This window comes from Myripristis murdjan, chromosome 13, assembly GCF_902150065.1.
Source record: "Myripristis murdjan chromosome 13, fMyrMur1.1, whole genome shotgun sequence".
NCBI lineage: Eukaryota > Metazoa > Chordata > Actinopteri > Holocentriformes > Holocentridae > Myripristis > Myripristis murdjan.
This window is the reverse complement of record NC_043992.1, coordinates 7,280,406-7,306,771: the sequence shown is the minus strand read 5'-3', so window position 1 is coordinate 7,306,771 and position 26,366 is coordinate 7,280,406. Positions and strand designations below refer to the sequence as shown.

The window sequence follows — 26,366 nt, the reverse complement described above, 5'->3', positions numbered from 1 at the left end:
CTGGGGCCTAAACAGTCTTGGAGTTGCATCAGTTGGCTTTGACTGGAAAGCTGAGACTCTTGTGGATTCAATGAGCCACATTTGATTCATGTGTGATGATGTTCGCCCCCATAGCAGCCATTTCACTGCAGGCAGAGCATTTTGTCAAACTGGATGTCACTGTATAAAATGACCTCTAGTGACCTCTAGGAGAATCACAGCCTCATGAAACTTGTCTCAGTACATATCAAATCAGCACCCAGGTATCATGATAGTATCAGATCAGGAGATAAACATTGTCCCAGGCCTAGAAAATATTCACGGGATTTACAAGAAATGCCACAAACACAATGCCTTCCAGAGCCCTACTAGTTCCACTTCATTTTAAAATATGGATAAGTTAAGTTAAGTTGCTTCTTATATCGACTGTGGCTTGTTAAATGCTAGTGTGGAAAAGAAGGCTTCACCATTCAGCCACGGCTACCTAGCAGTTTGTCTGAACATTTATCAACGACAAGAGGGCACAATACTCTGTAGATGGCAGACAGAGGTTGCAGATGGAGAGCCCTGTTTGTGCTAAGCCCCGCCCACTGCCACGCCCTCTTGAAGTTGTTTGGCCCAGTGTGAGGGACCAAGCAAGCAGGCACAAGGAATCACAAGTTTATGTTAGAAAAGGGGGAATTTATTAACCCAAGATGCAAAAAAGTCGATAATAATGATCCAATAATACAAAACAAAGATACTTAACAAAGGTTCTGGGCCCAAATGGCATCATAAAATGATAACTAACAAATCATACTATGCAATGAAGACAAATGTAACATCAAGGCAGCAACTTAAAATCAAAACGGAGCAAAGGAGCGTCCCTCCACGTTGCTGTAGCCACAGTTGGTGCCTCAGGTTTACTCCAATCAGATGATTTAAGGCCACTGCACACACTGGCTCCTCTGCACACACCACAAACTAATGTAACTCAAAAGAGAACAGAGAATAACTAAACAGAACAAAAGCTTTAATATATTGACATCTACAAAGTAACTAAAATGTGTATGCTATAAAATAGATTCAATGCAGTGTTAAATACTAAAAAAAAGGTGTGATATGTGAACAAAATACTATGTATAGACTTGGCTTGTATCTTGTGAATGTACCACTAACATGAAGTTGATGCTTTTTGTCAGCATCACAAATTCTTTTTTCAATGGATATCATGTGGATGTCGTGTTTTGTCTTTTCTTTTTCCAGTTAAGGGAGTTGAGTCTTGAGTGACTAATTTGCTTGTAATAACTGACACCCCTCAAACGCAGCTGTGGCTTGTTATGAAATTATGGACTGTACCTCAGCACTGTGTCACTTGGGAGCTGGTATGTCTTAGGAAACATTCTTGTAACCGAAACGTAGACTAACTCCCTGAAATAAATTAATGCAGAATCAATGAAAAAGTGTGTGCTGGAACTGGCTACTTTTTTTACTTGGAGATGGATCCAACATCTGAAATAAGGACTGAACAAAATATAACTGTCTAGATATTAAGACACGCAATATTATTTCTCAAAAGGCAACTATATGGACGATACCAAACTGAGGGTTGGCCTAAAACACTGATTGGTCTGTTCTGGTCAATAAAACACATTAGGGTTAAAGTTAGCTACATGTGAAGTAGCTACATTTTCTACATACATTTGGTAGTATTTTGCTGTTTTTTGTTTTTGAAGAATGCTTCATTTTCACTGTTGCTCTACATAAAATTTCAAATAATTAGGAGAACGAGACAAAAATCTCTCACAGGATTGTCTGACTTAAAAAATAAAGTTTAAAAGATGGAAAACAAATGCATACAATCAAAACATTAAAAAACTGTGCACAAAACAGAACAGTATTTTGCCTTGTGTACACAATATAAACTCACTGGCCACTTCATCAGGTACACCTGTTTAACTACTCGGTAACACAAATGTCTACTCAGCCAACCACATGGCAGCAGCTCAGTTCATTTAGGCCTGTAGACATAGTCAAGAGGATCTGCTGAAGTTCAAACTAAGCATCCGAACGGGGAAGAGAGGGGATTTAAGTGACTCTGAATGTGGCATGGTTGTTGGTCTGAGTGTTTCAGAAGCTGCTGATCTGCTGGGATTTTCACACAACCATCTCTGGGGTTTACAGAGAACGGTCCAGAAAAGAGAAAATATCCAGTGAGCGGCAGTTCTCCATGACAAAACACCTTGTTGATACCAGAGGTCCCAGGAGAACGGCCAGACTGGTTGGAGCTGATAGAACGGCAACAGGAACTCAAAGAACCTCTTGTTCCAGCCGAGGTCTGCAGGAGAACATCTCTGAGGGCATGTCGACGGATATTCTCATTTATCCAGGTCATCGTTCTCTTTGGGCAAAATTGAATCGTAGGCAACTGGACTTGTATTTGTCTTAGGAAGACGTTTCACATCTTATCCAAGGGGTTTCCAAATGTTTATTTAAGTTCAGCAATTTTGTCTCATTTGTCATTATTATCTAACTGCTGTATTTGTATATGATGCAAAAGAAAGAAAAAAAAAACATAATAATAACATTAACATTGGTGGCCCTAATACAGCATCGTACATATGAATACTAGAGTTCATAATTGAAAAAAAAAAAAAAAAAAAAACATTGCATAGACTTTTATTAACATTTTCACACACACTCAGAGTGGCAGCTGCCCAGTACAACCAGTTGATGGTTTAACTGCGTCACCTGAGCACCATCACGTTGAGAGAGGAAAGAGCTTTAATCCCTCGTTATCCCCACCAGGTCACAAGCTTTGATCATTTCTTAGAAAATCTAAGAAAAGGCAAGATTTGTTTCATGAAACCAGGCATTTTGCTGTTTGCTTTCCACGGGCTTCAGCTGGTTCAGTGTGAAGCTGGTCGAGGCCTCTGTGTTTCATGATTGCTTGTGTTACGGTGAGAAAAGCCTCGTCCACCCCGTCACCCGTCAAAGCACTCGTCTCTATGAAAGGCATGTCATGTCCAGAGGCTAGCTTCTGTAGAGAGAGAGAGAGAGAGAGAGAGAGAGAGAGAGAGAGAGAGAGAGAGAGAGAGAGAGACAGAGAGATTGTGTGTTGCTGGAAACCGATCAAGAATTTATTTGCTTATCTTCTTTCTCTAGGATCATGTCCTTTTTCCTTAGCACGGGCCCACTAAAGAGACACCAGAGGCAGATCTACCAGGGTGGCCTGAGCTGACAGCTGCCACCCTAAAAGCAGGCCTTGCCACCCCAGTTTGGACAATCTCATTAAAAAAGAAAAAAAATGTAAATGTTGTCACTGGTCGAAAAAAGACTGAAAATCCACTGTCCAAGCGCAAGCGAATGTGGGATAAGACGACACAGCGGCAGGTCCTGTTCTTCTCATTTTTCTGTCTTGATTTCAGCAGCGACAGAAAGAGAACCACAGATCCAACCAGAATAAGATCAGTTTGACTTTTACATAGAAATTAGAAGAATCAGAGCTGAGTCCAGCTGGAGGCTCTGGATCCAAACAGTTTGTGGTGTTTATTCATTAGCAAAAGTGATGAGTTCTATTTCCATGCCACCGTTTCGCTGCTCCATGAATATTTCTCTAGATCCATTCCTGAGAAAAACATCATTTTAATACAACATACTATCACTTCTACCTTCCATCTCTCCCTGTCTTAAGTTACTCTGTATCCCAGTTGTACCATTCAGGGTTAGGGTTAGTAAAACTGAGTACCATTTAGGGCCAAATGACAGGAGATTGATGCCACTTGGGTTAAAGTGGCACTAATTCCTGCTGCCACATCACTGATTGGCTGTGGCCAGAAGTGCCTGAAAATGTCCACCCCTAGAGGTCAGTGCTGCAATAGTTTTCTGGCGTTTGTGATTTCGTGTTGGGTTACACTTTAAAAGGCCAGTCCACATTAAGTGAGCCTGGTCACATTAGTCTAGCCCACCGCCTCTAACTTCATGGCGAACCTTTGATAATTAACACACGTTGCAGTGCTTCATTCACAGCTAACGTTATATTGCCAACTTCATACTCACGGTCTGTCACACACACACACACACACACACACACACACATACACACACACTAACGCTCCAGTTAAGTTGGTTAAAATAACCTTAATATTGGCACAGGAATGACCAATCATTAATCATCACTTCAGTCGCTGACCTCAAAATGTTGATTTTTGCCACAAGATGAAAAGTTTGCATCCCTGGCATATATAAGTCCATAAACTGTGCAAAACACAGCAAGCCACCAAGACCACACCGACTCTCTGAACTCTGGATTGTAATGTGCCACCTGACTCGTCCAAGAATTTCAGAGTGCCGCCCCTCCCACATCGCACAGTGCAAGTCTGATGTCACATGACCAGGTGAAGTGTGTTTGCAGTTTATCAGAATACCAACTGGTCATCTGACCTGAGCAGCAGTGTTGTCCACCTCTCTGTTTACGGTCTGGTCAGTTTTGTTTGCCACCAGCACTTTGAAGATGTCGTTATCACAGCGAGTCTCAATGTCCCACAGCCAGGTTTTTAAATTGTCAAAGGAGCTCTGGAAGAGGAGAACAAACTATAATTATTATTCTTATTTTTTCTGCAACCAGAGGCCTGTATCACAAAGCCGCAAAGAGAAGGCAGAATGCTTGGCAACGAATTGTCGACTGCATAAATGTGCAAGTTACACATCAGTGGCTCAAGTCCACATCTGACGCTGAAACCTATGAACTCACTGCACTGCACAGATGTGCTGTGTGTATGACAGGTATAGTTGAATTCCTCCAGGTGTGACCCCTCAGGGGTTAAAAGAACATGGGAGCAAGTAAAAATTAAACACAAGAGCATCATTGCATTTGGTACGTTTATACAGGCTGACGCCATGGTTCAATCACGTCAGCACATCAGCTTGATAGCCTGAATAAAATCATATTCTGAGCTGTGTTAGAACTTAGCAGGAACAAAAGGTAACTATAAATGCTGACTCGCCCTCTTGAATGAAGGGTAAAAATGATCCTTTTTCACATTTGCATCAGCGAGTTGTCAATCAGGCCCATTCTCTCACCCAGGAATAATTTGCCCCCCAAAATATTTAGAGCTAATTAATTGTGCCATTTTAAACGTCCCTAAAATGTTGTGAAACGCCTCTAAAAATACTTGTAATTATCAAATTTCCTTTAATGATCTCTCATTTCTGTTTTCCTCTCATACAGAGTGTCAGCTCTGTATAGCAGGCAGCTGTTAGCCAGGCTGAAGTGCTGCTTCACATTACATTACATTACATCCTTTCTCTCATACAGAGAGCCGTCGCCAAAATCTAACGGATTTGATCAGTCAAGGAAAATCCTTTCACGTCGTAATGCTCTCTTCACTATTTGAGTTCCTTGCTCAATGGGATTCTCAATGATCGGGCAGGTCATGTTTTCGCAAACAGCTGATTGGCCAGGGGGCGGTGCTTCATGTAGGATCCAATCCTTTCCTGAAAGTTAGCCTGCCCCGGAGCAGGCTAGCGTTCAGGATAGGATTAGGACAGGTTTCCTACCCCGATCAGAGGTGAACCAGCTTTGTGATACAGGAAATCCCGAGTGGAGCCTGAAGTTATCTCACTGAAGCCTGAATCCTGCTTCGTGATACAGGCCTCTGCTAAGCCACTGATAACCCAGCCTTCTTCAACAAAAAGACATACTGTGTTGATTTCAGTGTTGTATGTTTCCCACACACACCAATATGCCATATTGTAAAAAGACAATGGGCTCTAGTTTTCCGGCACAGCGCAGGGTGGCGCAGTGAGGCGTACCCCCCACAGAGCTAGTTTTGAGCAGCACAACCCAAGGCAGGCTCAGTTTGGTAGTTTGGCAGACCGAGGTGCGCTGAGATGGGAGTGGCGTTGCAGCAGGTGACTGGTGCGCAGTGCGGACACGTCACCAAAACCTCACAGGCAGGTTTCCAGAATGTCAGGCACAATAAATACCCACAAAACCACTATTCAATGCTACTATCTCAATCAGCACATAAATGTATCTCCATATCGACTGTCCCGTCACATCTGACGTCAGATCAAAGGAGAATGGCACCGTTTGGCAGCGTAATGGAAACCCAACCTGATCACCTGTCAGTCAAACAATGTGTCCAGTACGGTGATGTCTTTTTTCCAGTCATGGTGTCTGGCGCTGCTCATGTTAACTACCCAGTTCTTCTTCCATATATATAAATATTCCACACAAATCGACAATGTAAAATGCATCGGTTCCTTGCCAGACACTGGGCGTTTAGAACAGCGAATGTAAAAGCTTTCATGAACCGGATTTTGTTTTAATCTCTAGTGTGTTGTTACATCAGTAAGTGATGAGTCGAAAGTTCCAAAACAAACATGTATTTATATGAATATGGCAAGGATTATCCTTTGAGGTAAAAACATTCATGAAAATGGGGGCTTCACAGTTAAATTTATATTTGCTCGTAAAAATCAATAACTTTAACAGACGGTGACAGAGCTGGAAAAAAAAGAGATGCGAGGCAGCTAGGTAATGGAAAGACGGGGGGATGAGGAAGACGAATGTAAGGATAGATGCATGGATGGATGGATGGATGGATGGGTGGTTAGATGGATGGATGGATGGATGGGTGGATAGATGGATGGCAGGTAGCTCCAGCAACATTCCAGCAGCCAAGACTGGCCTCATTGTCCTGAGTGTGTGTTGTGGCTGCTCTCCTCCTCCATGTCAATTGTGTAAACGTTCATTACGCCTTAACGCAGTGCATTTTAAAGGCAAGGACAGGGGCTCATTTGATTGGTTAAATGTGAATCGGCTGTGTCAAACCCACTCCACACCTTCTCTCCTCCCTTGCGCCGGTAGGAGGAACGGCAGAGTACTTGTGCCACCGAGCATGGCGTGCCAAACTTGCAAAATCCACCTGGCCACACCCAGTTGGCGAAGTGCAGGTGCGCTGTGCCCCCGCCTCGCCCGGTCTGCGAAACTAGAGCCTGATTTTTCCAGCTTGCTGTTTTATTGATTGATTCATTTTTATTGTATCACAATACAACGAAATTTTGTTTGGAGAAATCCACTCCAACAATAATAAATAAATAAAGTGCCATAAATATAAATATAAAAAGCAAAAACAGTAACAAAAAAAAAACAAAAAAACATAGCAGTTATTGCACTGCAGTTAGTCCAGTGTTGTGCTGAGACATGATAACTATGTGTGTGTGCTTGTATGCATGTGCATTTGCGTATGTTAAGATTTCTGCAGTGCGTCCACGACTTTGGGGAAAAAGCTGTTGCGGAGTCTATTTGTGCGTGTGCTGGGGGTTCTTAGTCTGCCCGAGGGGAGGGTGGTGAAAAGTGAATGTCCAGGGCGTGAGGTGTCCTGTAAGATGTTTTTGGCCCGTGTGAGAAGGAGGCTAGAGTGGATATCGCTTAGGTTTGGTAGGGGAGAGCCGATGATCCTCTCAGCTGTTTTAACCACTCGCTGCAAGTCTTTCTTTTCTGCTGCTGTGCAGCTAGAGTGCCTCACAGTACAGCAGTAAGTAAAGGTGATCTCGATTGTGCAGCGGTAGAAGCGTGTCAGCTGTTCCTTAGGGAGCCCGTTACGTCTGAGGGTCCTCAGAAAGAATAACCTTTGCTGGGCTTTCTTGATGGTGTGGGCAGTGTTCAGACTCCAGGTCAGGTCCTCAGATATGTGCATTCCCAGGAACTTGAAGCTGGAAACCCTCTCCACCTCTTCTCCACTGACGCACAGTCCATTGTACTGTGTTTTTTTTGTTGCACCTGAAGTCGATTACCTCTTTTGTTTTCTTTGTGTTAAGGTTGAGGTTGTTGTGCTCACACCAGTGGGACAGAGCCTGGACCTCTTCCCTGTAGGCTGTGTCGTTACTGTTTGAGATGAGTTTGAGATGGTCGTGTCATCTGCTAATTTGATTATAGTGTTGGAGTTATGGAGGGGGGTGCACCAGGTGTAAGATTGGGCCAAAGTGTTACAGGGACAGGCCTTCTCTATCGCTGCACCAAAACTATGCAACTGTCACCGTCCCACCAACTGATTCTCCCCCAAAACTGGGATTTTCAAGTGTCGCCTTAAAACACACGTCTACTGGCCTTTAACTGAGCCTAACTCAACCAGCACTGTAGACCTGTGTTGTCATTATGGGCCCTGTTTGATCATGTGCCTTTACTAGAATTTTTATTATTATTTTCTGATTACTGTTGTTGGCACTATTATAATTATTATTACTGTTATCGCTGAAATGCACTTTGAACTTTTATTTTTTCTTCATTCAAGTTTCAGAGGCGCTGTTGCCCAAATCCTGTTAAGTTGTGACTCTTCACACAAACCTTGTTAGTCACATCATAGATGATGATGAAGCCATGCGATAATCTGTAGTATGAGGTGTTGAGAGTGCGGAACCTCTCTTGGCCAGCAACATCAATCTAGGGGAGAGAACACACACACACACACACACACACACACACACAGAGACAACACAAGGGAACATTTAACATTGGATTTTAGCAAGTAAAAGAGAAAACACATTCAGTGGCACAGAGATTGGATTACAGTCAACTAAGTGCACACTGATGTTTAAGAGGGGCTCTTACATCCAAAATTAGAACTTGGGCGTCTGTTTTACACAAAATAAAAACAAAAAGCCACACACAAAAGTTTTTTTTAAAATTTGCTTTGCTGTTTTAGATTTACATGTCATGCTACACAAAATGATCCACATAGGAAACACACCACTGTATCTTTGGGCAAAATTGAATCATAGGCAACTCCGCACTAGTCAGACTAGTGCGGACTAGAAAGACCGATGCGCATGAACTGATGAAGCCCCTTGGATAATAGGCGAAACGTCTTCCTAAGACAAATACAAGTCCAGTTGCCTACGATTCAATTTTGCCCAAAGAGAACGATGACCTGGATAAATGAGAATATCCACAGACACACCACTGGATGTACAGAGGTGGTAATGAAAGAAACTAATTTTCTGTCAGCAAGTGCCAAATGCTTTCGCCTTCACACAATGAAAAGGAGTTCATACTCACAATCATCAGTTTGACTCTCTTCCCATAAAGCTCAACAGTTTTGTGACATCTATCACGTTCTGTGTTGGGCATAAATGATTCAAATGTGCCACTCTGTGGAAGAAAACACAGTTAAATAATCCAGGCAGCAAAAACAAAGGACAACGAGGAGGAAGAAAAAATGTGTGCAAGTGAGAATACTGTGTACAGACATAGAAAGCAAAAAATATATATATATATATTGTGTTAACATGTAAAATTCGTAATATTAATATTCCGAGGAAAAACAAAACAAATCAAAATTTCCAAGATAAAATTTGTAAATTTATGAAAAGAAAACCTGGATATTGTTTGAGATTAAAGTGGTCAGAGTGATGTTCATGGATACTGTGGTCTATGGAGCATTCAGGACACTTCTGGAGACTCAGAGAATCTATGAAACTGTCCGTCACCAAACCAACACGCTGCATGTTGGGTTTTCCTTGGATTTGTCATCTGTCTACATGTGTACACAAACAACAACATGAAAACAATAGTCACACCTACCAAAAATCGATGCATCAGGCAGGTCTTCCCAACAGCTGCATCTCCGGCCAGAAGCACCCTGAAACAGTGACTACAGCAAAGAAAGTGGGAGACACATTAGAATGATGTTTTTGTTTGTTTGTTTGTTTTGTAAGGTCTCCATCTTTGTTAGGGTTAGGGTTAGGGTTAGGCTTATGCAGCACCTTTCATACAAATATGCAGCCCAAGGTGCTTCACTTTGCAAGAATATAGGAACTCAAAAATAAAATTAAATATATATATATATACAGTACAGGCCAAAAGTTTGGACACACCTTCTCATTCAATGCGTTTTCTTTATTTTCATGACTATTTACATTGTAGATTCTCACTGAAGGCATCAAAACTACGAATGAACACATGTGGAGTTATGTACTTAACAAAAAAAGGTGAAATAACTGAAAACATGTTTTATATTCTAGTTTCTTCAAAATAGCCACCCTTTGCTCTGATTACTGCTTTGCACACTCTTGGCATTCTCTCGATGAGCTTCAAGAGGTAGTCACCTGAAATGGTTTTCACTTCACAGGTGTGCCTTATCAGGGTTAATTAGTGGAATTTCTTGCTTTATCAATGGGGTTGGGACCATCAGTTGTGTTGTGCAGAAGTCAGGTTACTACACAGCCGACAGCCCTATTGGACAACTGTTAAAATTCATATTATGGCAAGAACCAATCAGCTAACTAAAGAAAAACGAGTGGCCATCATTACTTGAAGAAATGAAGGTCAGTCAGTCCGGAAAATTGCAAAAACTTTAAATGTGTCCCCAAGTGGAGTCGCAAAAACCATCAAGCGCTACAACGAAACTGGCACACATGAGGACCGACCCAGGAAAGGAAGACCAAGAGTCACCTCTGCTTCTGAGGACAAGTTCATCCGAGTCACCAGCCTCAGAAATCGCAAGTTAACAGCAGCTCAGATCAGAGACCAGATAAATGCCACACAGAGTTCTAGCAACAGACCCATCTCTAGAACAACTGTTAAGAGGAGACTGTGCCAATCAGGCCTTCATGGTCAAATAGCTGCTAGGAAACCACTGCTAAGGAGAGGCAACAAGCAGAAGAGATTTGTTTGGGCCAAGAAACACAAGGAATGGACATTAGACCAGTGGAAATCTGTGCTTTGGTCTGATGAGTCCAAATTTGAGATCTTTGGTTCCAACCGCCGTGTCTTCCTGAACCCAATCGAGATGGTTTGGGGTGAGCTGGACCGCAGAGTGAAGGCAAAGGGGCCAACAAGTGCTAAACACCTCTGGGAACTCCTTCAAGACTGTTGGAAAACCATTTCAGGTGACTACCTCTTGAAGCTCATCGAGAGAATGCCAAAAGTGTGCAAAGCAGTAATCAGAGCAAAGGGTGGCAATTTTGAAGAAACTAGAATATAAAACATGTTTTCAGTTATTTCACCTTTTTTTGTTAAGTACAGAACTCCACATGTGTTCATTCATAGTTTTGATTCCTTCAGTTAGAATCTACAATGTAAACAGTCATGACAATAAAGAAAACGCATTGAATGAGAAGGTGTGTCCAAACTTTTGGCCTGTACTATATATATATATATATATATATATATTAAAAAAGACAAACAATAACAACTGAAACTTGAAAACTAATGCTATAACACTACTCCAAAATAAAAGCCAGATTGAAAAGTTAGGTCTTTAGTTTCCCCCAGAGGCAGTTTGTTCCACAGGTTAGCCTCACCGGTACTGTTACGGGACACATAAGAAGGTTTAAAAGAGAAGCTGCGGAGGACCTCGGTGATCTGGCTGGACATAAAATGAAAGAAGATCACCTGTCAAAAAGTATACAGCTCGTAACGGGTTTTTTAATGTCATGATATAAGTGTTTTCCTTTTTTTTTTTTTTTTTTTTTTTTTTTTTTTTTTTTTTAAAGCTGCATTACCCGTTCCATCTCAGGCCCACATCACTGACTGTTTATCAAAATCTCTTGTATCTAAATTTCTTATGAAAGCACCGACTGTGATCCCTTCAAAATCCATATTGAAGTATTTGGTCAAAAACATTGTGATTCTTGATATTGTTCAATATCAAGATTGGGGTCCAAGCACTTGGGCGTATATTGCCAAATATGAATCTGAGCAGTGATTTAATTTCATTAGATAAAATTGGAAAATTAATCTGCGGTGGTCGGCTGCAGCAGGGAGAAAACTGACTAAATTACCGATATGAAGGCCATCTCCCTGCTAAAAGTGAAACTGCCGAGCCGCCCCACATCACGACCTAACCGGTGAACAAACCAGGGCTGCACTATCACTGGTGGGTCCCAGTGCTGAGGAAGCACACTTAACAGTTTGGGTGTCAAACCTATAAGAAGAGTCTGTGCTGAGCTCAGGTTTCTGATGCTCCTTGGTTTTATGTGCCGGACAGTCCGCGGCCGACTCGCTCGCCTCCGCCTGCAGCCTGCATGGAAACAGACAGATATTTCGAGTTTGTTCATTTCTGCTCCAGTCGTATCCATGTCTTTTTAAACCATTTTCTTGACCTGATATCAATCCCACATCCTGCTGATGAACCGGCCAACATACTGTCTTTCAGAGGCTATAAGCTCGGGAATCCATTGATGTCAAGTCTCTCATGGTTGATCCAAAGTTTCGTCAGGGGAAAAACTGGCAAGATAATTTTAAAATGGATCCCTTGACCTCTGACCTCAAGATATCTGAAAAAAAATGGGTTCTCTGGGCAGCCACAGCTCTCCCCTTTGCAGACATGCCCACCTTCTGCTAATCCCATGCAGTTTGGGCCACAAAGCCTGCAGTCCACATGTGTTCTTGTGGCCTGTTGTAAAATGGGGTGTTTGTGCAGACTGGGGCCTAAACAGTCTTGGAGCTGCATCAGTTGGCTTTGACTGGAAAGCTGAGACTCTTGTGGATTCAATGAGCCACATTTGATTCATGTGTGATGATGTTTGCCCCCATAGCAGCCATTTCACTGCAGGCAGAGCATTTTGTCAAACTGGACGTCGCTGTATAAAATGACCTCTAGTGACCTCTAGAAGAATCACAGCCACATCAAACTTTACAGACACAAACTAGAGAGCGAGGCCCTTCAGAGGAGCTCTGCTTTTCCAGGTAAACTGAGAATAAGGGCCAGTTTCTGACACATTTCCAGGACAGAATGCCCCTCATCAAAAGCTCCTAATGTCACACGTTTTTGACACCAAATCACAGCGTGACTTTTTCTGTGGTGTTCGTCAAGGTCTTGGTGTCCTAATGTGGGGGTTTTGGAGGGATTTTTGACCATTTTTATTCATTCTTGACTAATCAGAAATTGCTAAATTTTGCATTAAATCTGTGTGACAAATTCTATCAACCCCCAAAATTTTTGCAACAACATATGACACATAATCAACCAAACCATAATGTTTATTACAAATTCATTACAATAATAACTTGACAGACAGAGCTGAGCTGCATCTCAAATCAATCTTTCAGATGATGTTTACAACTTCTTTTTGGAATCTACTGTTGATCTTTTATTTCCCCCTGAACATCAACCCTCCCCCATGACAAGTGCTTTGAATGAAATGTATTATCATATTCAGCATAACAATTACTGTTATTATAATTATTTTTCCTGACTCACGTTTTAGTCGTGTCCCTTGTGAATCCCAGAGGAGGCTCCATGGAGTGATCTGTTTTCATGGACAGGATGCCAGAAGACGCTGAGTCTCGTCTCCCCTCTTTGAGCCTGGAACACACCCAGCAGGGAAGGGAAGCAGAAACACACACTTTTATTCACACTCGTTCACAATCATGCTTCAGACAAATGAGTAAAGCACAGCCAAACATGCAGAAAAGTGAACTCAAAGTTTACAGAAAAATACAATCATCATACAATCTGCAAACTGCAATCCAGATTATTCCCATGAGATGTGCATTAATGAACAGATGAACTGCAGTAATGTGTATTCACCACCAGGTAGCACGAATCCACCAACAGGCAAACCAAACTCCTGTTTACAGTTTTTTTCAATTGCTTACACACAAAACCTTTATATATCACACTATTTCTAAACTCTTTCACTCAAACCTCACAACTTCACCTCGAATCAGCAAAACCATAAACTAATTCTCAGCCTTGACACAGTTTTCAATTTAGCTATTCACTTTTTGCAAATCAATACACACAATTCTCTAGCTAACACACAAAAATCTATCAGAAAGTAACTTGATTTCCCATTTCAAACACAACCAATCAAAATGCCACACTTATTCATCAGTGCCTCAGACTCTGTCCTCACGTGTAAACAATAATTGCTTTACTGAACACAAACCAATCACTCCTTGACATAGGCCTATAAAACTATCTGTCTTGAACAATGGATAACAATGCAGAGAGAGCCAGGGGAGTCAGAGAAAGATGCAGAGGACGAGGAGTCCAGGTTCGTGGAAGACACTTTGGAATAGTGATGGGTCGTTTGCGAACGGACCGGCTCCTGATTGGGAGCTGTGTTTTTTTTTTCTTTTTTCCAGGAGCTGATTTTTTTTTTCTGCGAAAACCGCACGTGATTGGTCAAGATGTGGGGTACCGTCTGTCTCTGCTGAGCGCTTCACCCCGAACCGGCAGTTACACACACACACACACATACACACACACACATACACACACACATACACACACACACACACATACACACACACACACACACACACACATACACACACGCACTCACACTCTCCTCCATATGTGATGGTTGGTGTACTTTGCTTTGATGCTGTACAATGCTGCATCCACAACAGCAACTGACTTATTCAGAAAATTAAATATTTTTGGTTCCATTATTGCTTGTGTTGATTTCTTTTTGCATGCTACTATATTTTCACTCTTATATGGCAAGAAAATCCATAGAAACAAAAGAGCTTTAGATTTAGAGCGACAGTGTGTAAATGATATACACAAGTATGTGATACAATGGGAAATGTGTTTGTGATGTGAGACAAATGCTTGCTTTTGAGATGTGTTTACAATATTTTGAATACTGTGTTTCATTTTGCAGTAGATAAGGCGCATTTTGCATTTTGCGTTAGCAGTAGTTGGATTTGTGTGTAAAGTTTTGAGAAAAAGACACAGAGCTTTGAAAATGTGTGTAAGCAATTGAAAAAAACTGCAATCAGCATATAGTGACAAATCACACTGTTGCACCATGGCAATATGGAACAGCCAATAGGATTCTACTGATATAATTAAGTGATCAAACAATTCATTTTCTAAAATGTTTCAGTCAGTGCAAGTTAACATTTTTTTGTATTTATTTATTTATTTATTTATTTTTATAATTCATTCCTTCATAAAAAATCTCCATACATGTACAGAACAACATACATTTGGGGCTGCATCAAGGTGTGTGTTAGTCCATTCTATGTGAGGTGGTTGCCATCTTCTCAGCAGCAGCCCAGCCGGCTAACATGGTACATTTTTGCATGTAAGTCAATGGTGAGGCTGACAAGTCATCGAGGGGCTTTTTCACAAACATGTTGAATCTGAAAGACGGTTCATCATCTTATCGATTCTACTGTTCAGGCTGCTCACCTGTCCTCCTGTTTGAATCCAATGGGAGGCTCCATTGACCCGTCAGTTCCCACTGACAGACAGTCAGAGGGTTCAGGCTCACTGCTCTTCATCTTCAACCTGCAAAACAACCAGGATGCACATGAGCTTTTCATTTTACAAACTTTTAAGCAGATGTTGTATGTACTGGTGAGTTTAGCTATCACCCAAACTTGTTGTAAATAATATGAATCAGGTTCGCTGACACAGCTAAGGGTTTGTGAATCCTGTCCATGCTGCAAAGTTTGTTTCTGCAACATCTCCTGAAGTTGTACATAGGGATGTTGGGTTTTTTTGCCGACATCAGATATGCCGATATTTTCCAACTCTTTTGGCCGATTCCAATATATGAAAGGCTGCATTACCGTAAAGGAATTTTCTGAACTTCTCAGGCTGTTGTACCCACTCCATCTCAAGCTCACATCACTAACGCTTGTTGTGATCCCTTTGAATTTGGTCAAAAACATTGTGATTCTTGATATTGTTCAATATCAAGATTGGGGTCCAAGCACTTGGGCGGATATTGCCAAATATGAATTTGAGCAGTGATTTGATTTCATTAGATAAAACTGGAAAATTAACCTGCAGTGGTGGGCTGCAGCAGGGAGAAAACTGACTAAATTACCGATATGAAGGCCATCTCCCTGCTAAAAGTGAAACTGCGCAGCTGCCCCACATCACGACCTAACCGGTGAACAAACCAGGCTTGCACTCTCACTGGTGGGTCCCAGTGCTGAGGAAGCACACTTAACAGTTTGGGTGTCAAACCTCTGAGAAGAGTCTGTGCTGAGCTCAGGTTTCTGATGCTCCTTTGTTTTATCTGCCGGACAGTCCGACGCCAACTCGCTCATCTCCGCCTGCAGCCTGCATGGAGACAGACAGATATTCAGAGTTTGTTCATTTCTGCTCCAGTCGTTTCCACTGAGAGTGAAGTATTTTTAAACCATTTTCTTGACCTGATATCAATCCCACATCCTGCTGACGGGCCGGCCAACATTCTGTCTTTCAGAGGCTCTCATTTCATCTCATCCTCTACCGCTTATCCGAAGTCGGGTCGCGAAGGAAGCAGTTTCAGCAGGGGACCCCAAACTTCCCTTTCCCTAGCAACATCAACCAGTTCTGACTGGGGGATACCAAGGTGCTCCCAGGCCAGTGTGGAGATATACTCTCTCCACCTGGTCCTAGGCCTGCCCCGTCGCCTCCTCCCAGCTGGACGTGCCAGGAAAACCTCCATTGGGAGGCGCCCTTTTTGGAATCTACTGTTGATCTTTTATTTCCCCCTGAACATCAACCCTTATCATATTCAGCATCACAATTACTGTTATTATAATTATTTTTCCTGACTCACGTGTTAGTCGTGTCCCTTGTGAATCCCAGAGGAGGCTCCATGGAGTGATCTGTTTTCATGGACAGGATGCCAGAGGACGCTGAGTCTCGTCTCCCCTCTTTGAGCCTGGAACACACCCAGCAGGGAAGGGAAGCAGAAACACACACTTTTATTCACACTCGTTCACAATCACACTTCAGACAAATGAGTACAGCACAGCCAAACATGCAGAAAAGTGAACTCAAAGTTTACAGAAAAATACAATCATCATACAATCTGCAAACTGTAATCCAGGTTATTCCCATGAGACGTGCATTACAGTTTTTTTCATTCGCTTTTTCCAGTATAATGAAACTGGGATCCACTTTGTCGTCATCTTCACCTCCAAACCACAGCAGAAGTTTTCTTTTGCAAATGTGTTCATACCTTTTCATTGGATTCACAAATTTTTCACGCTCTTTTGCACAACACTTCTCACATGTGTCATTTACATGGCCCTGACTCCATTGACTTCACTGTGGTAGTCAAAAGCAAAACGTCTGCTCACAGCTGATAGAAATGAGCTGCATCACTGTGAAATCACTAGTGCACCCGCATCACTGCCCTTTTCACAAATCACCATTCACCAATCAATCAGTATGCACCTACAAAAAAGGGCCTATAAATTGTATTTTGTTTTTTGTTTTTTTCTCAACTCCTTTGAGTTTTTCTGTGTAATACTGTATGTGAATTATAGTATTTCAGTTTTTGCCATCAATACAGTACAATTTCACTTCAAAGTCTTTCTGAGTTTGGATGCAATTCTTTACTGTAAGTTCACATTTGAATGTGCAGCACAGGAGAACCTTGTTCAAACTGAGAGCTGTATTTTGTATTCTGTTGTCAGCTGTGTTACAGTACAGTAGAGCTGACTGAAGGAATCTACTCATTTGGGCAGAAGTTGAGTTGTTTGAGGGAAATATTGGCTTTTGCTACTTGCTTTACAATATGTAACTATGTAAATTGTCAAAAATATGACTGCAATACACACAGGAAAAAAGTAAAGTGGAACCTGCTCAGACTAAAAAGGGTATATTGCATTTTGGTGTTGAGTATGAAGTGAGTGAGTGGCTGGATTAACTCGCTTGACTGCAAGTTGTATTGGGTGGTGACAAAATGTGCTTTTGCTGCATGTTTGAAATGTTTTGTCATGGTAAGAGCCTTTTGCAAACAAAATGTGTTATTTTGGGAGGTGCGCCTCTCATTAGGCCTATGTATTACAGTTTTTTTCAATCGCTTTCAATCGCTTTACCTCCTTTGTCAACTCATAAATGCTGGTATCAAAACAGTTAATCCATAGGCCTAATGAGAGGTGCACTTCCCAAAATAACACATTTTGTTTGCAAAAGGCTCTTACCATGACAAAACATTTCAAACATGCAGCAACTCGCAGTCAAGCGACATAATCCAGCCACTCACTCACTTCATACTCAACACCAAAATGCAACACACCCTTTTTAGTCTGAGCAGGTTCAACCTTACTTTTTTCCTGTGTGTATTGCAGTCATATTTTTGACAATTTACATAGTTACATATTGTAAAGCAAGTAGCAAAATCCAATATTTCCCTCAAACAACTCAACTTCTGCCCAAATGAGTAGATTCCTTCAATCAGCTCTACTGTGCTGTAACACAGCTGACAACAGAATAGAAAATACAGCTGTCAGTTTGAACAAGGTTCTCCTGTGAGCTACACATTCAAATGTGAACTTACAGTAAAGAACTGTAAGTTCCAAACTCAGAAAGACTTTGAAGTGAAATTGTACTGTATTGATGGGGAAAACTGAAATACGGTAAGTCACATACAGTATTACACAGAAAAACTCAAAGGAGTTGAGAAAATAAAACACAGAATACAATTTATAGGCCCCTTTTTTGTAGGTGCATACTGATTGTTTGGTGAATGGTGATTTGTGGAAAGGGTAGTGATGCAGGTGCACTAGTGATTTCACAGTGATGCAGCTCATTTCTATCAGCTGTGAGCAGATGTTTTGCTTTTGACTACCACAGTGAAGTCAATGGAGTCAGGGCCATGTAAATGACACATGTGAGAAGTGTTGTGCAAAAGAGCCTGAAAAATGTGTGAATCCAATGAAAAGGTATGAACACATTGGCAAAAGAAAACTTCTGCTGTGGTTTGGAGGTGAAGATGACGACAAAGTGGATCCCAGTTTCATTATACTGGAAAAAGCGAATGAAAAAAACTGTAACTGTTTTGATACCAGCGTTTCTGAGTTGACAGAGGAGGTAAAGCGATTGAAAAAAACTGTAATGAACAGATGAACTGCAGTAATGTGTATTCACCACCAGGTAGCATGAATCCCCCAACAGGCAAACCAAACTCCTGTTTAATCAGCATATAGTGACAAATGCTGACAAATGCATATAGTGTTTTGTTTTTTTTGTTTTTTTTGTTTTTTTAACTATACTTGGACAATAAAATGACTCACACTGTTGCACCATGGCAATATGAACAGCCATTATGATTCTATTGATATAATGAAGTCATCAAACAATTCATTTGCCAGTTTCTAAAATGTTTCAGTCAGTGCAAGTTAACATTTTTTGTAATTTTTTTTTTTTATTATTATTATAATTCATTCCTTCATAAAAAATCTCCATACATGTACACAACAACATACATTTGGGGCTGCATCAAGGTGTGTGTCAGTCCATTCTGTGTGAGGTGGTTGCCATCTTCTCAGCAGCAGTCCAGCTGGCTAATATGGTACATTTTTGCATGTAAGTCAATCGAGGGGCTTTTTCACAAACATGTTGAATCTGAAAGACGTTCATCATCTTATGGATTTTACTGTTCAGGCTGCTCACCTGTCCTCCTGTTTGAATCCAATGGGAGGCTCCATTGACCCGTCAGTTCCCACAGACAGACAGTCAGAGGGTTCAGGCTCACTGCTCTTGATCTTCAACCTGCAAAACAACCAGGACGCACATGAGCTTTTCATTTTACAAACTTTTAAGCAGATGTTGTATGTACTGGTGAGTTTAGCTATCACCCAAACTTGTTGTAAATAATATGAATCAGGTTCGCTGACACAGCTAAGGGTTTGTGAATCCCGTCCATGCTGCAAAGTTTGTTTCTCCAACATCTTCTGTAGTTCTATGTAAGGATGTTGGATTTTTTTGCCGACATCAGATATGCCGATATTTTCCAACTCTTTTGGCCGATTCAAATACCGTTAAAAGACGACCCTGATTTTAAGACGACCCCTCTTTTTCAAGACCCTTTTTTGGAAAAATACTTTTTATATGGACATTCTGCCAGGAGCGGACTTACCATTAGGCAAAACTAGGCGGTTGCCTAGGGCCCCAAGTTCCTGAGGGCCCCATAAAACTCCTCATACACTTATGGTTAATACAGTTATTACTTATTTGCGCACATTAATTATGTTTTTGATAAAAATACTTTTGCTAAAATGCCAGCAGAATGCTTATCGTATTATGTGTGTCTCAGGGCCCCTGTTTTGTGTGTTGTCCTCTCATCTCAGAGGGCCCCATGCCTGCCTTTGCCTTGGGCCCCAAATTTCTTAAATCCGCCACTGCATTCTGCAACACCAGCCCATGCTAGCTCTGAACTCAGTGCGGGGTATGTTGAGCTCTGTGGCAGCTTCAGGTGCTTTCTGCTGCATCACAGCCCTCGTAACGGGCAGTCCTTCACTACGTTTCTCATTCACAAAATCGCACACCCTCCTGTCAGTCTCGTTGAATCGACCAGTTTGTGGACCACGAAAAGCCCTTCTCTGGCTGTGGGCATTTTTTAGCTCTTCTTTCTGAGACCGCCACCGTCTCACATTGCACTCATGGCCAGGGTTAAGGAGTTAGGATGTTTATTTACCTCGACAGTTTCGGAGGTAACTTTAGAAAGCGTCCAACTGACAGCCGGAGCGGCATGTCAGCTGGCTGCTACATTCAAGCGGGTGGCGGCGCACACCGGCCGGCCCACCTGATACCGGCTGGTGCCTCGGTCAGCACCGCACACCCCCGGTCAGGTCTGCCGGATCTGACAGGTGCGCGGCGCACACAGACTGCCATATATACCTTTCATCATAAATCAACTTTTGTTTATACGCGGTTGCAGCAGCACCATGGACAGCGACACAGACAACATGGTTGATTATTGATTGCGCGACGCGGCCATTCGCTGGTAATCGCGCCGCGCATTAACCGATTTTGCGGAGGCAGGAGGAAAGTTGCATGATTTACGTTGTATCCACGTTCGCCCGCTGCGTGCGTGACCGTGCATGTGCTCGTGCATGAACGCCCGTACCGTGCTGGAGCACACCCCTTCCAACCGTGCCAGAGCGGTGGAAGTGTGCTGTATTCAAGCACGGAACATATGCAAGTACAATACATGTGTATTTGCTTAGACCCCCAATATAAGACGAGGGCGTTTTTTCAGGGCATTTTCAATGGAAAAAATATCGTCTTATATTCAGATCAATACGGTATATGCACTTTTTTTTTTAGTGGAATTAACATTTTAATATGCTTGCCTTTATTGTGAAGGTCCGCTGTCCACATTCACTGGGAAAAATAAGAAAACTACATCACCTTAGATTATTTAAAACATGCCATATTTTTATGTGTGTGTGTGTGTGTATATATATATATACATATCTATATATATAGCCTAGATATGTATATATATATATATATAGAGAGAGAGAGAGAGAGAGATATGTATATATATGTATGTATATATGTGTGTGTGTGTGTGTGTGTGTATATATATATATATATATATATATATATATATATAAAGATAGATAGATAGATAGATACACACACATACACACACACACACATCGGTGTGGAAAACTAGCTTACCACTGCTCAAGAGAGACTAAAATGCCTGTATGTCTGTGTATGTTCTCATTCGTCCAGGTCGTAGGCATCTCAAGGAATTAGGTCAGGTCAGCTGGACTAGAAGGACTAGAAGACTTTGGGCCCTATCTTTGTGCCACCCGCTACCCGCTGCCACTACCCGCTACCCGCAAATTGCGGATTTAGGAACTTCCGCTATCCCTAAACGGTATCTTGCGCCCACGCTACCCGCTATCCATTATGCCGACTCCGTCATTTGCGCCTGGAGGTGTGTCCGTGGGCGTGTTTCATGCGCTGTCCCTAAAGTTGCTATCTTGCGCACACACTTTAGGGAAAGCGGATAGCGGGTGGTCAGGACCACCCGCTATCCGCTATCCCTAAAGTTTGGGCTGTTACAAGAGCGCGCCCAGGCGGCTTCAATGCGCGCCCCGACGGAGCCTCGCCACGCACACGGTCGGACTGATACCGGGACGCCGCCGGAATGGACTGAGTATATTACTCATATAGACTGTTTAGAGGAAAGACTGTTTTAATTGGACACTTACGCCAGCACGTTTTATTGTTTTATCATAAGCCAGCAGCTGTGCTATATTTTTATTTTTAATATTTTATTTGCCCAATCCACCTTGTCAATAAATTAGTTTACATATAGTTCCACCTCTGCCTCTTGTGTCTGTGGTGTGGCCTGGGGATTTTACTCAATCAGTACAACCTTGTGACACGTCCACTTGGACACATGTGGCTCCACCTCCCGAATTAACTCGCCTATAATATAATATATAATATGTATATTAGGGCTGCGCGATTATGGCCAAAATGATAATCACGCTTATTTTGATCAATATTGTGATCACGATTATTCATCATGTTAGGGAAAGCATCTGTATTTTTACTGCACTACTTTTAAACAAACAATATATGAACAGTTTTCAATGCAAAATGAAACTTTAAATAAGACTAAATGCTTAATAATAATGAAAAAAATAATAAAATTATTTGACTAGTGTGATCGTTCCGTGCTTGAATACAGCACACCTGCCCCACTCTGGCACGGTTGGAGGGGGTGTGCTCCAGTACGATACGGGCGTTCATGCACGAGCACATGCACGGTCACGCACGCACCGCGCGAACATGGATACAACGTAAATCATGCAACTTTCCTCCTGCCTCCGCAAAATCGTTTAATGCGCGCAGTGCCGCGTTGTGCAATCAATAATCAACCATGTTGTCTGTCTCGCCGTCCGTTGTGCTGCTGCAACCGTGTATAAACAAAAGTTGATTTATGATGAAAGGTATATATGGCAGTCTGTGTGCGCCGCGCAGGTGTCAGATCCGGCAGACCTGACCAGGTGGCGCGGTGCCGGCCGCAGCACCAGCCAGCATCAGGTGGGCTGGCCGCAGCACCGCGCTGTGTGCGCGTCCACCCGGTTGAATGTAGCAGCCAGCTGACATGCCACCCCGGCTGTCAGTTGGACGCTTTCTGAAGGAGGCAGTTACCTCCGAAACTGTCAAGGTAAATAAACATCCCTTAACCTATGTCTGATTAAAATAAACAAAAACGTCTTTTAGTTAAAGGAAGATATGATGAATGTATTTGAACTATATTGATTTATGGTGACGTCGGAACATGCCTGTTTATTTCAACGTGATGATGTGTATACCAGGGGCAATCGCACTTGGGCACGTTTGGGCTTTAGGTAATGTGAGTGCAGGCCAGCCAGGGACTGGAGAGGGGGGCATTTTTGCTTTAGTACAATACGCAGCAAATGGCCCTATGTGAGCAGGCCCTGAGTAGCCTTTCTGACGGAGAACTTGTTGCAGGAACTGCCGTAGCCTACCTTCTTCTCCCGATATGACTCGCTCTGATCAGTCCACCGAGTAACTTGAGGCTGCTGCTGCAAGGTGCGCTCGCTTGTTATTTAAGCAGCTTAATGAAGCCCTAACCATGCGTTCGCCGGTTGGCTGACTTCTGGCTGAGAAAGTGCTTGATTAGATATGCAGCAGAGCCCGCATTTTAAATGTAAATATCGCCGACGATCAGGCTCATTTAATCGTGGCAGCCAAAATCGTGATCACGATTAAAATTCGATTAATTGTGCAGCCCTAATGTATATATAAAAAGCCAACTTGCTTTAGCCTCAGTAGAACCCCTGAACAAATCTACCTACCTGGGAGACTCTAAAGAGACTTTGGACTGAAGTCTGACACCGTCTCATGTCTAAAGACAACGTGCGTTCAGCCGCTGAGGTTTCAGCCACAGACTACACGATTTCTTATTTTAGTTTATAAACTTATTTTCATATGTGCAAATTTCTAGTGTCATGTGTATTTTCACCACACCAAACACACCCAGCTAGCTTTTCTCAAAGATCCCAATCCACAATAACTCAATTTCACTGGGAAAATACAAAAGTGTCCCAGGACTCTGAATGCGTCCTGAGCGATCAGATCTCAAGACACAAAGTTCACAAAGTCCAGAGAGACTCGCAGGGACAAATATTATAGGAATATTATGAATGATGTGTATGTATGTATGTGTGTGTGTGTGTGTGTGTGTGTGTGTGTGTGTGTGTGTGTGTGTGTGTGTGAGAGAGAGAGAGAGAGAGAGAGAGAGAGACTGATGATATGCGTCACTGTGCATTCGTCTCGTCATTATTATTATTATTATTATTATTATTATTATTATTATTATTTTCTTGTCCAAAAACACTTTTTAACTTCATTTGTGAAGACAATAAAACAGCACATTGTTGCTCCTATAAAAATGATCTGTTTTCTCACCAAAGCTTTTATCAGTAGCCTAATTCAGTTAAGATGGGAAAAAAGTGTCTTCTTCCTGCTGGTGAGTTCGGCAGACATGAGGCCCGGGGTGAACAGGTGAGCTGCAGGTTCATGCCGAATCTTCCAGAAGGTAAACAACAACAGCAGCAGCAGCAGGAACAAACATGGCAGAGTAAAGAAGCTCCGTACCTGTCCTCAACACTGGTCCCCGTCCCAGCCTCGGCTCCTTCCTCCATTTTACTTGTTTTTTTTTAACCTTTGCTTTCTCTTCCCCTTCTCCCCCTTCCTGACGGGAGGGAGTTGCCTTCACTGTCCCCTCGTAAACTCCAACACTCCACTTCTCCAGTCAACTCTGACCCGGTCCAATCTGCATGATGTAGAGTTTGTTTTTTCTCCAAAATAAGAGCCCTGGTTCAGGACGACAGGGTTTTCACTGGTACTGCAACATTTTATTTACTGGAGTAACTTTGTTTGTTAATATTTACTACACTGTAATAAATTACCAGCATTTCACAATAATTAACAGTATTATTTTACAGTAACTTGTTGTAATTAAGTTCCCTTGTAATATCCCAATGAATACCTGTAAAAACTACAGTATCCTTGAATATTATAGCATTTAACTATTACTATGTTACTATGTTATTTTACAGTAAAATCCTGCAATCAAAACACCCCTGTTATATCACAACAAGGTCTGTAATATCACAGCAACACAGTAAAAAAAAAAAATGCAAGGATTTCACAGCATTCAACAGTATTATTACAGTGAAAGTTTGTATTCAAATATTCCCCGGTAAGTCACATGACATAACCAAACTCAGCACTGAACCTCAAGAGGCCATTTCCCTCTTGTCTTCTGGGCTGAATGGAGAAGGTGAGCTGCATGTATAACGTCTGTTTGCAGTACACCCAGGGGCGGATCTAGACAAATATTCATGGGGTGGCAAGAGGGTGGCATGGAGACTTTAAGGGGTGGCAGAAATATATATGCTGATTTAATACCAAACGATCACATATATCAGTATTTGCTTGGAAAACCCCCAAATGAGGATATTTTAACTCAAAAACATTCTATTATTGTGGTACATGAGTAAAGCATTGAATATAAAACCAAAAGGTGGCATTAGAAATATTTATTTATTTATTTATTTATTTATTTATCAACCCCTTAAATAGTGGGATTGTCATCTTTTGCTGCATTTACTCGCACTCGGACATTTGAGTCTCGTAACAGCGAGTTTCCAAACAGCCACAATTAAAAAATAAATAAATAAATTGTCTGAAATTGGGGTGGCAACTAGGGTGGCAAGGCATTTTTCTACGGTGGCAGCTGCCACCCCCTAGAACCTCCTATGAGTACACACATGGTATTTTAACTAATATTAGCACTATTAGCTAACTAGCTAACGTTAGCTAGCTGTAGCATTTGCCCGTGTGGTCTGATGTTAGTGTTTGCTATTTACCACAGCTGATCTTATTATTTACATTTGAATACCTAAATATTGTACATTATGCTTTTACTGAACTGTTGAGTGTGCATATGATAAGATTATGAAGGATGATGACTCAACTTGATAAATGCTGCCTGCAATACATAAGTAAATTTAAAACTGAAACTATCTTTGCTTATTAACAGGTACTTCTTGGGCATCAATCCTGAAAGAGGCTCAAAGACCAGGAAGCAGACAACAATGAACTTCATTTGAGCACCTTTTGAGGAAACTAATTGACTTTGAGTGGGCATCATAGTTTTTTTTTTCTGTTTTTTTTTTTTTTTTTTTTTTGCTGCATTAGTTGTCAGGCTCAGTTTTGAGTAGTTCTTTTTGTACTTTTTTTTTGAAGACAACTTTGCACTACAAGATTTTTGTACAACGCTGTTGCGTGTGGATTATAGAATGTTTGAGACTGAGAGGAGCGCCTGACCCCTTCACGACATCCCTTCATCGCTCTCTCCCTTCCCCTCTTACCTTGCCATGTAGGCCTCATTCCCATCCTCTTACTGTTATTGGGACACAGCTGGGTAGTTGAATGGCAAGTCTCTGCACAGTTTCTCTGCATTTTAAGATGGCTTTGAAAAGTCTGACTAGGACTAGGAAGTTGAATTTCCTGAATTCTTGAATTTCTTGGCATTTATGTTGAATAACCTTTTATTTGTAAATAAATATGCCATTGGGCTTACATTGACTTTACCTCAGAGTTGTGTGTTGGTGTGTTAATTGTACAATGATTGTAAATTCACAG

At 41.8% G+C, this 26,366-nt stretch overlaps 1 protein-coding gene across 3 annotated transcripts; it reads right to left on the bottom strand.

Annotated features, from left to right (window-relative positions):
* Nucleotides 1-1,248: 1,248 nt before the first annotated feature.
* LOC115370381 (ras-related protein Rab-1B-like) lies at nt 1,249-24,393 on the bottom strand. 3 transcript variants are annotated; one of them, XM_030067379.1, is made up of 11 exons: nt 24,312-24,393; nt 19,329-19,427; nt 16,483-16,587; nt 15,903-15,998; nt 13,170-13,274; nt 11,892-11,987; nt 9,548-9,617; nt 9,023-9,115; nt 8,312-8,407; nt 4,402-4,533; nt 1,249-2,998 (listed from the first exon to the last, which is right to left on the bottom strand). In XM_030067379.1, exons 1-11 carry the CDS (start codon nt 24,356-24,358, stop codon nt 2,819-2,821), a joined length of 1,119 nt encoding a protein of 372 aa, XP_029923239.1. In that variant the 5' UTR covers nt 24,359-24,393; the 3' UTR covers nt 1,249-2,818. The 3 variants fall into 3 exon arrangements, with proteins under 3 accessions (XP_029923239.1, XP_029923241.1, XP_029923240.1); XM_030067381.1 differs by lacking the exons at nt 13,170-13,274; nt 15,903-15,998; XM_030067380.1 differs by lacking the exons at nt 15,903-15,998; nt 16,483-16,587; nt 19,329-19,427 and adding an exon at nt 15,117-15,215.
* Nucleotides 24,394-26,366: the final 1,973 nt, after the last annotated feature.

Coding starts and splice junctions, on each gene's coding strand:
- LOC115370381 (XM_030067379.1), bottom strand. CDS start 24,358: ATGGAGGAAGGAGCCGAGGCTGGGACGGGGACCAGTGTTGAGGACAG. Junction 19,428..24,311: donor GGGACCAGTGTTGAGGACAG/GTACGGAGCTTC, acceptor GTTGTTTTGCAG/GTTGAAGATCAAGAGCAGTG. Junction 8,408..9,022: donor AGAGAGTCAAACTGATGATT/GTGAGTATGAAC, acceptor TCTCTCCCCTAG/ATTGATGTTGCTGGCCAAGA.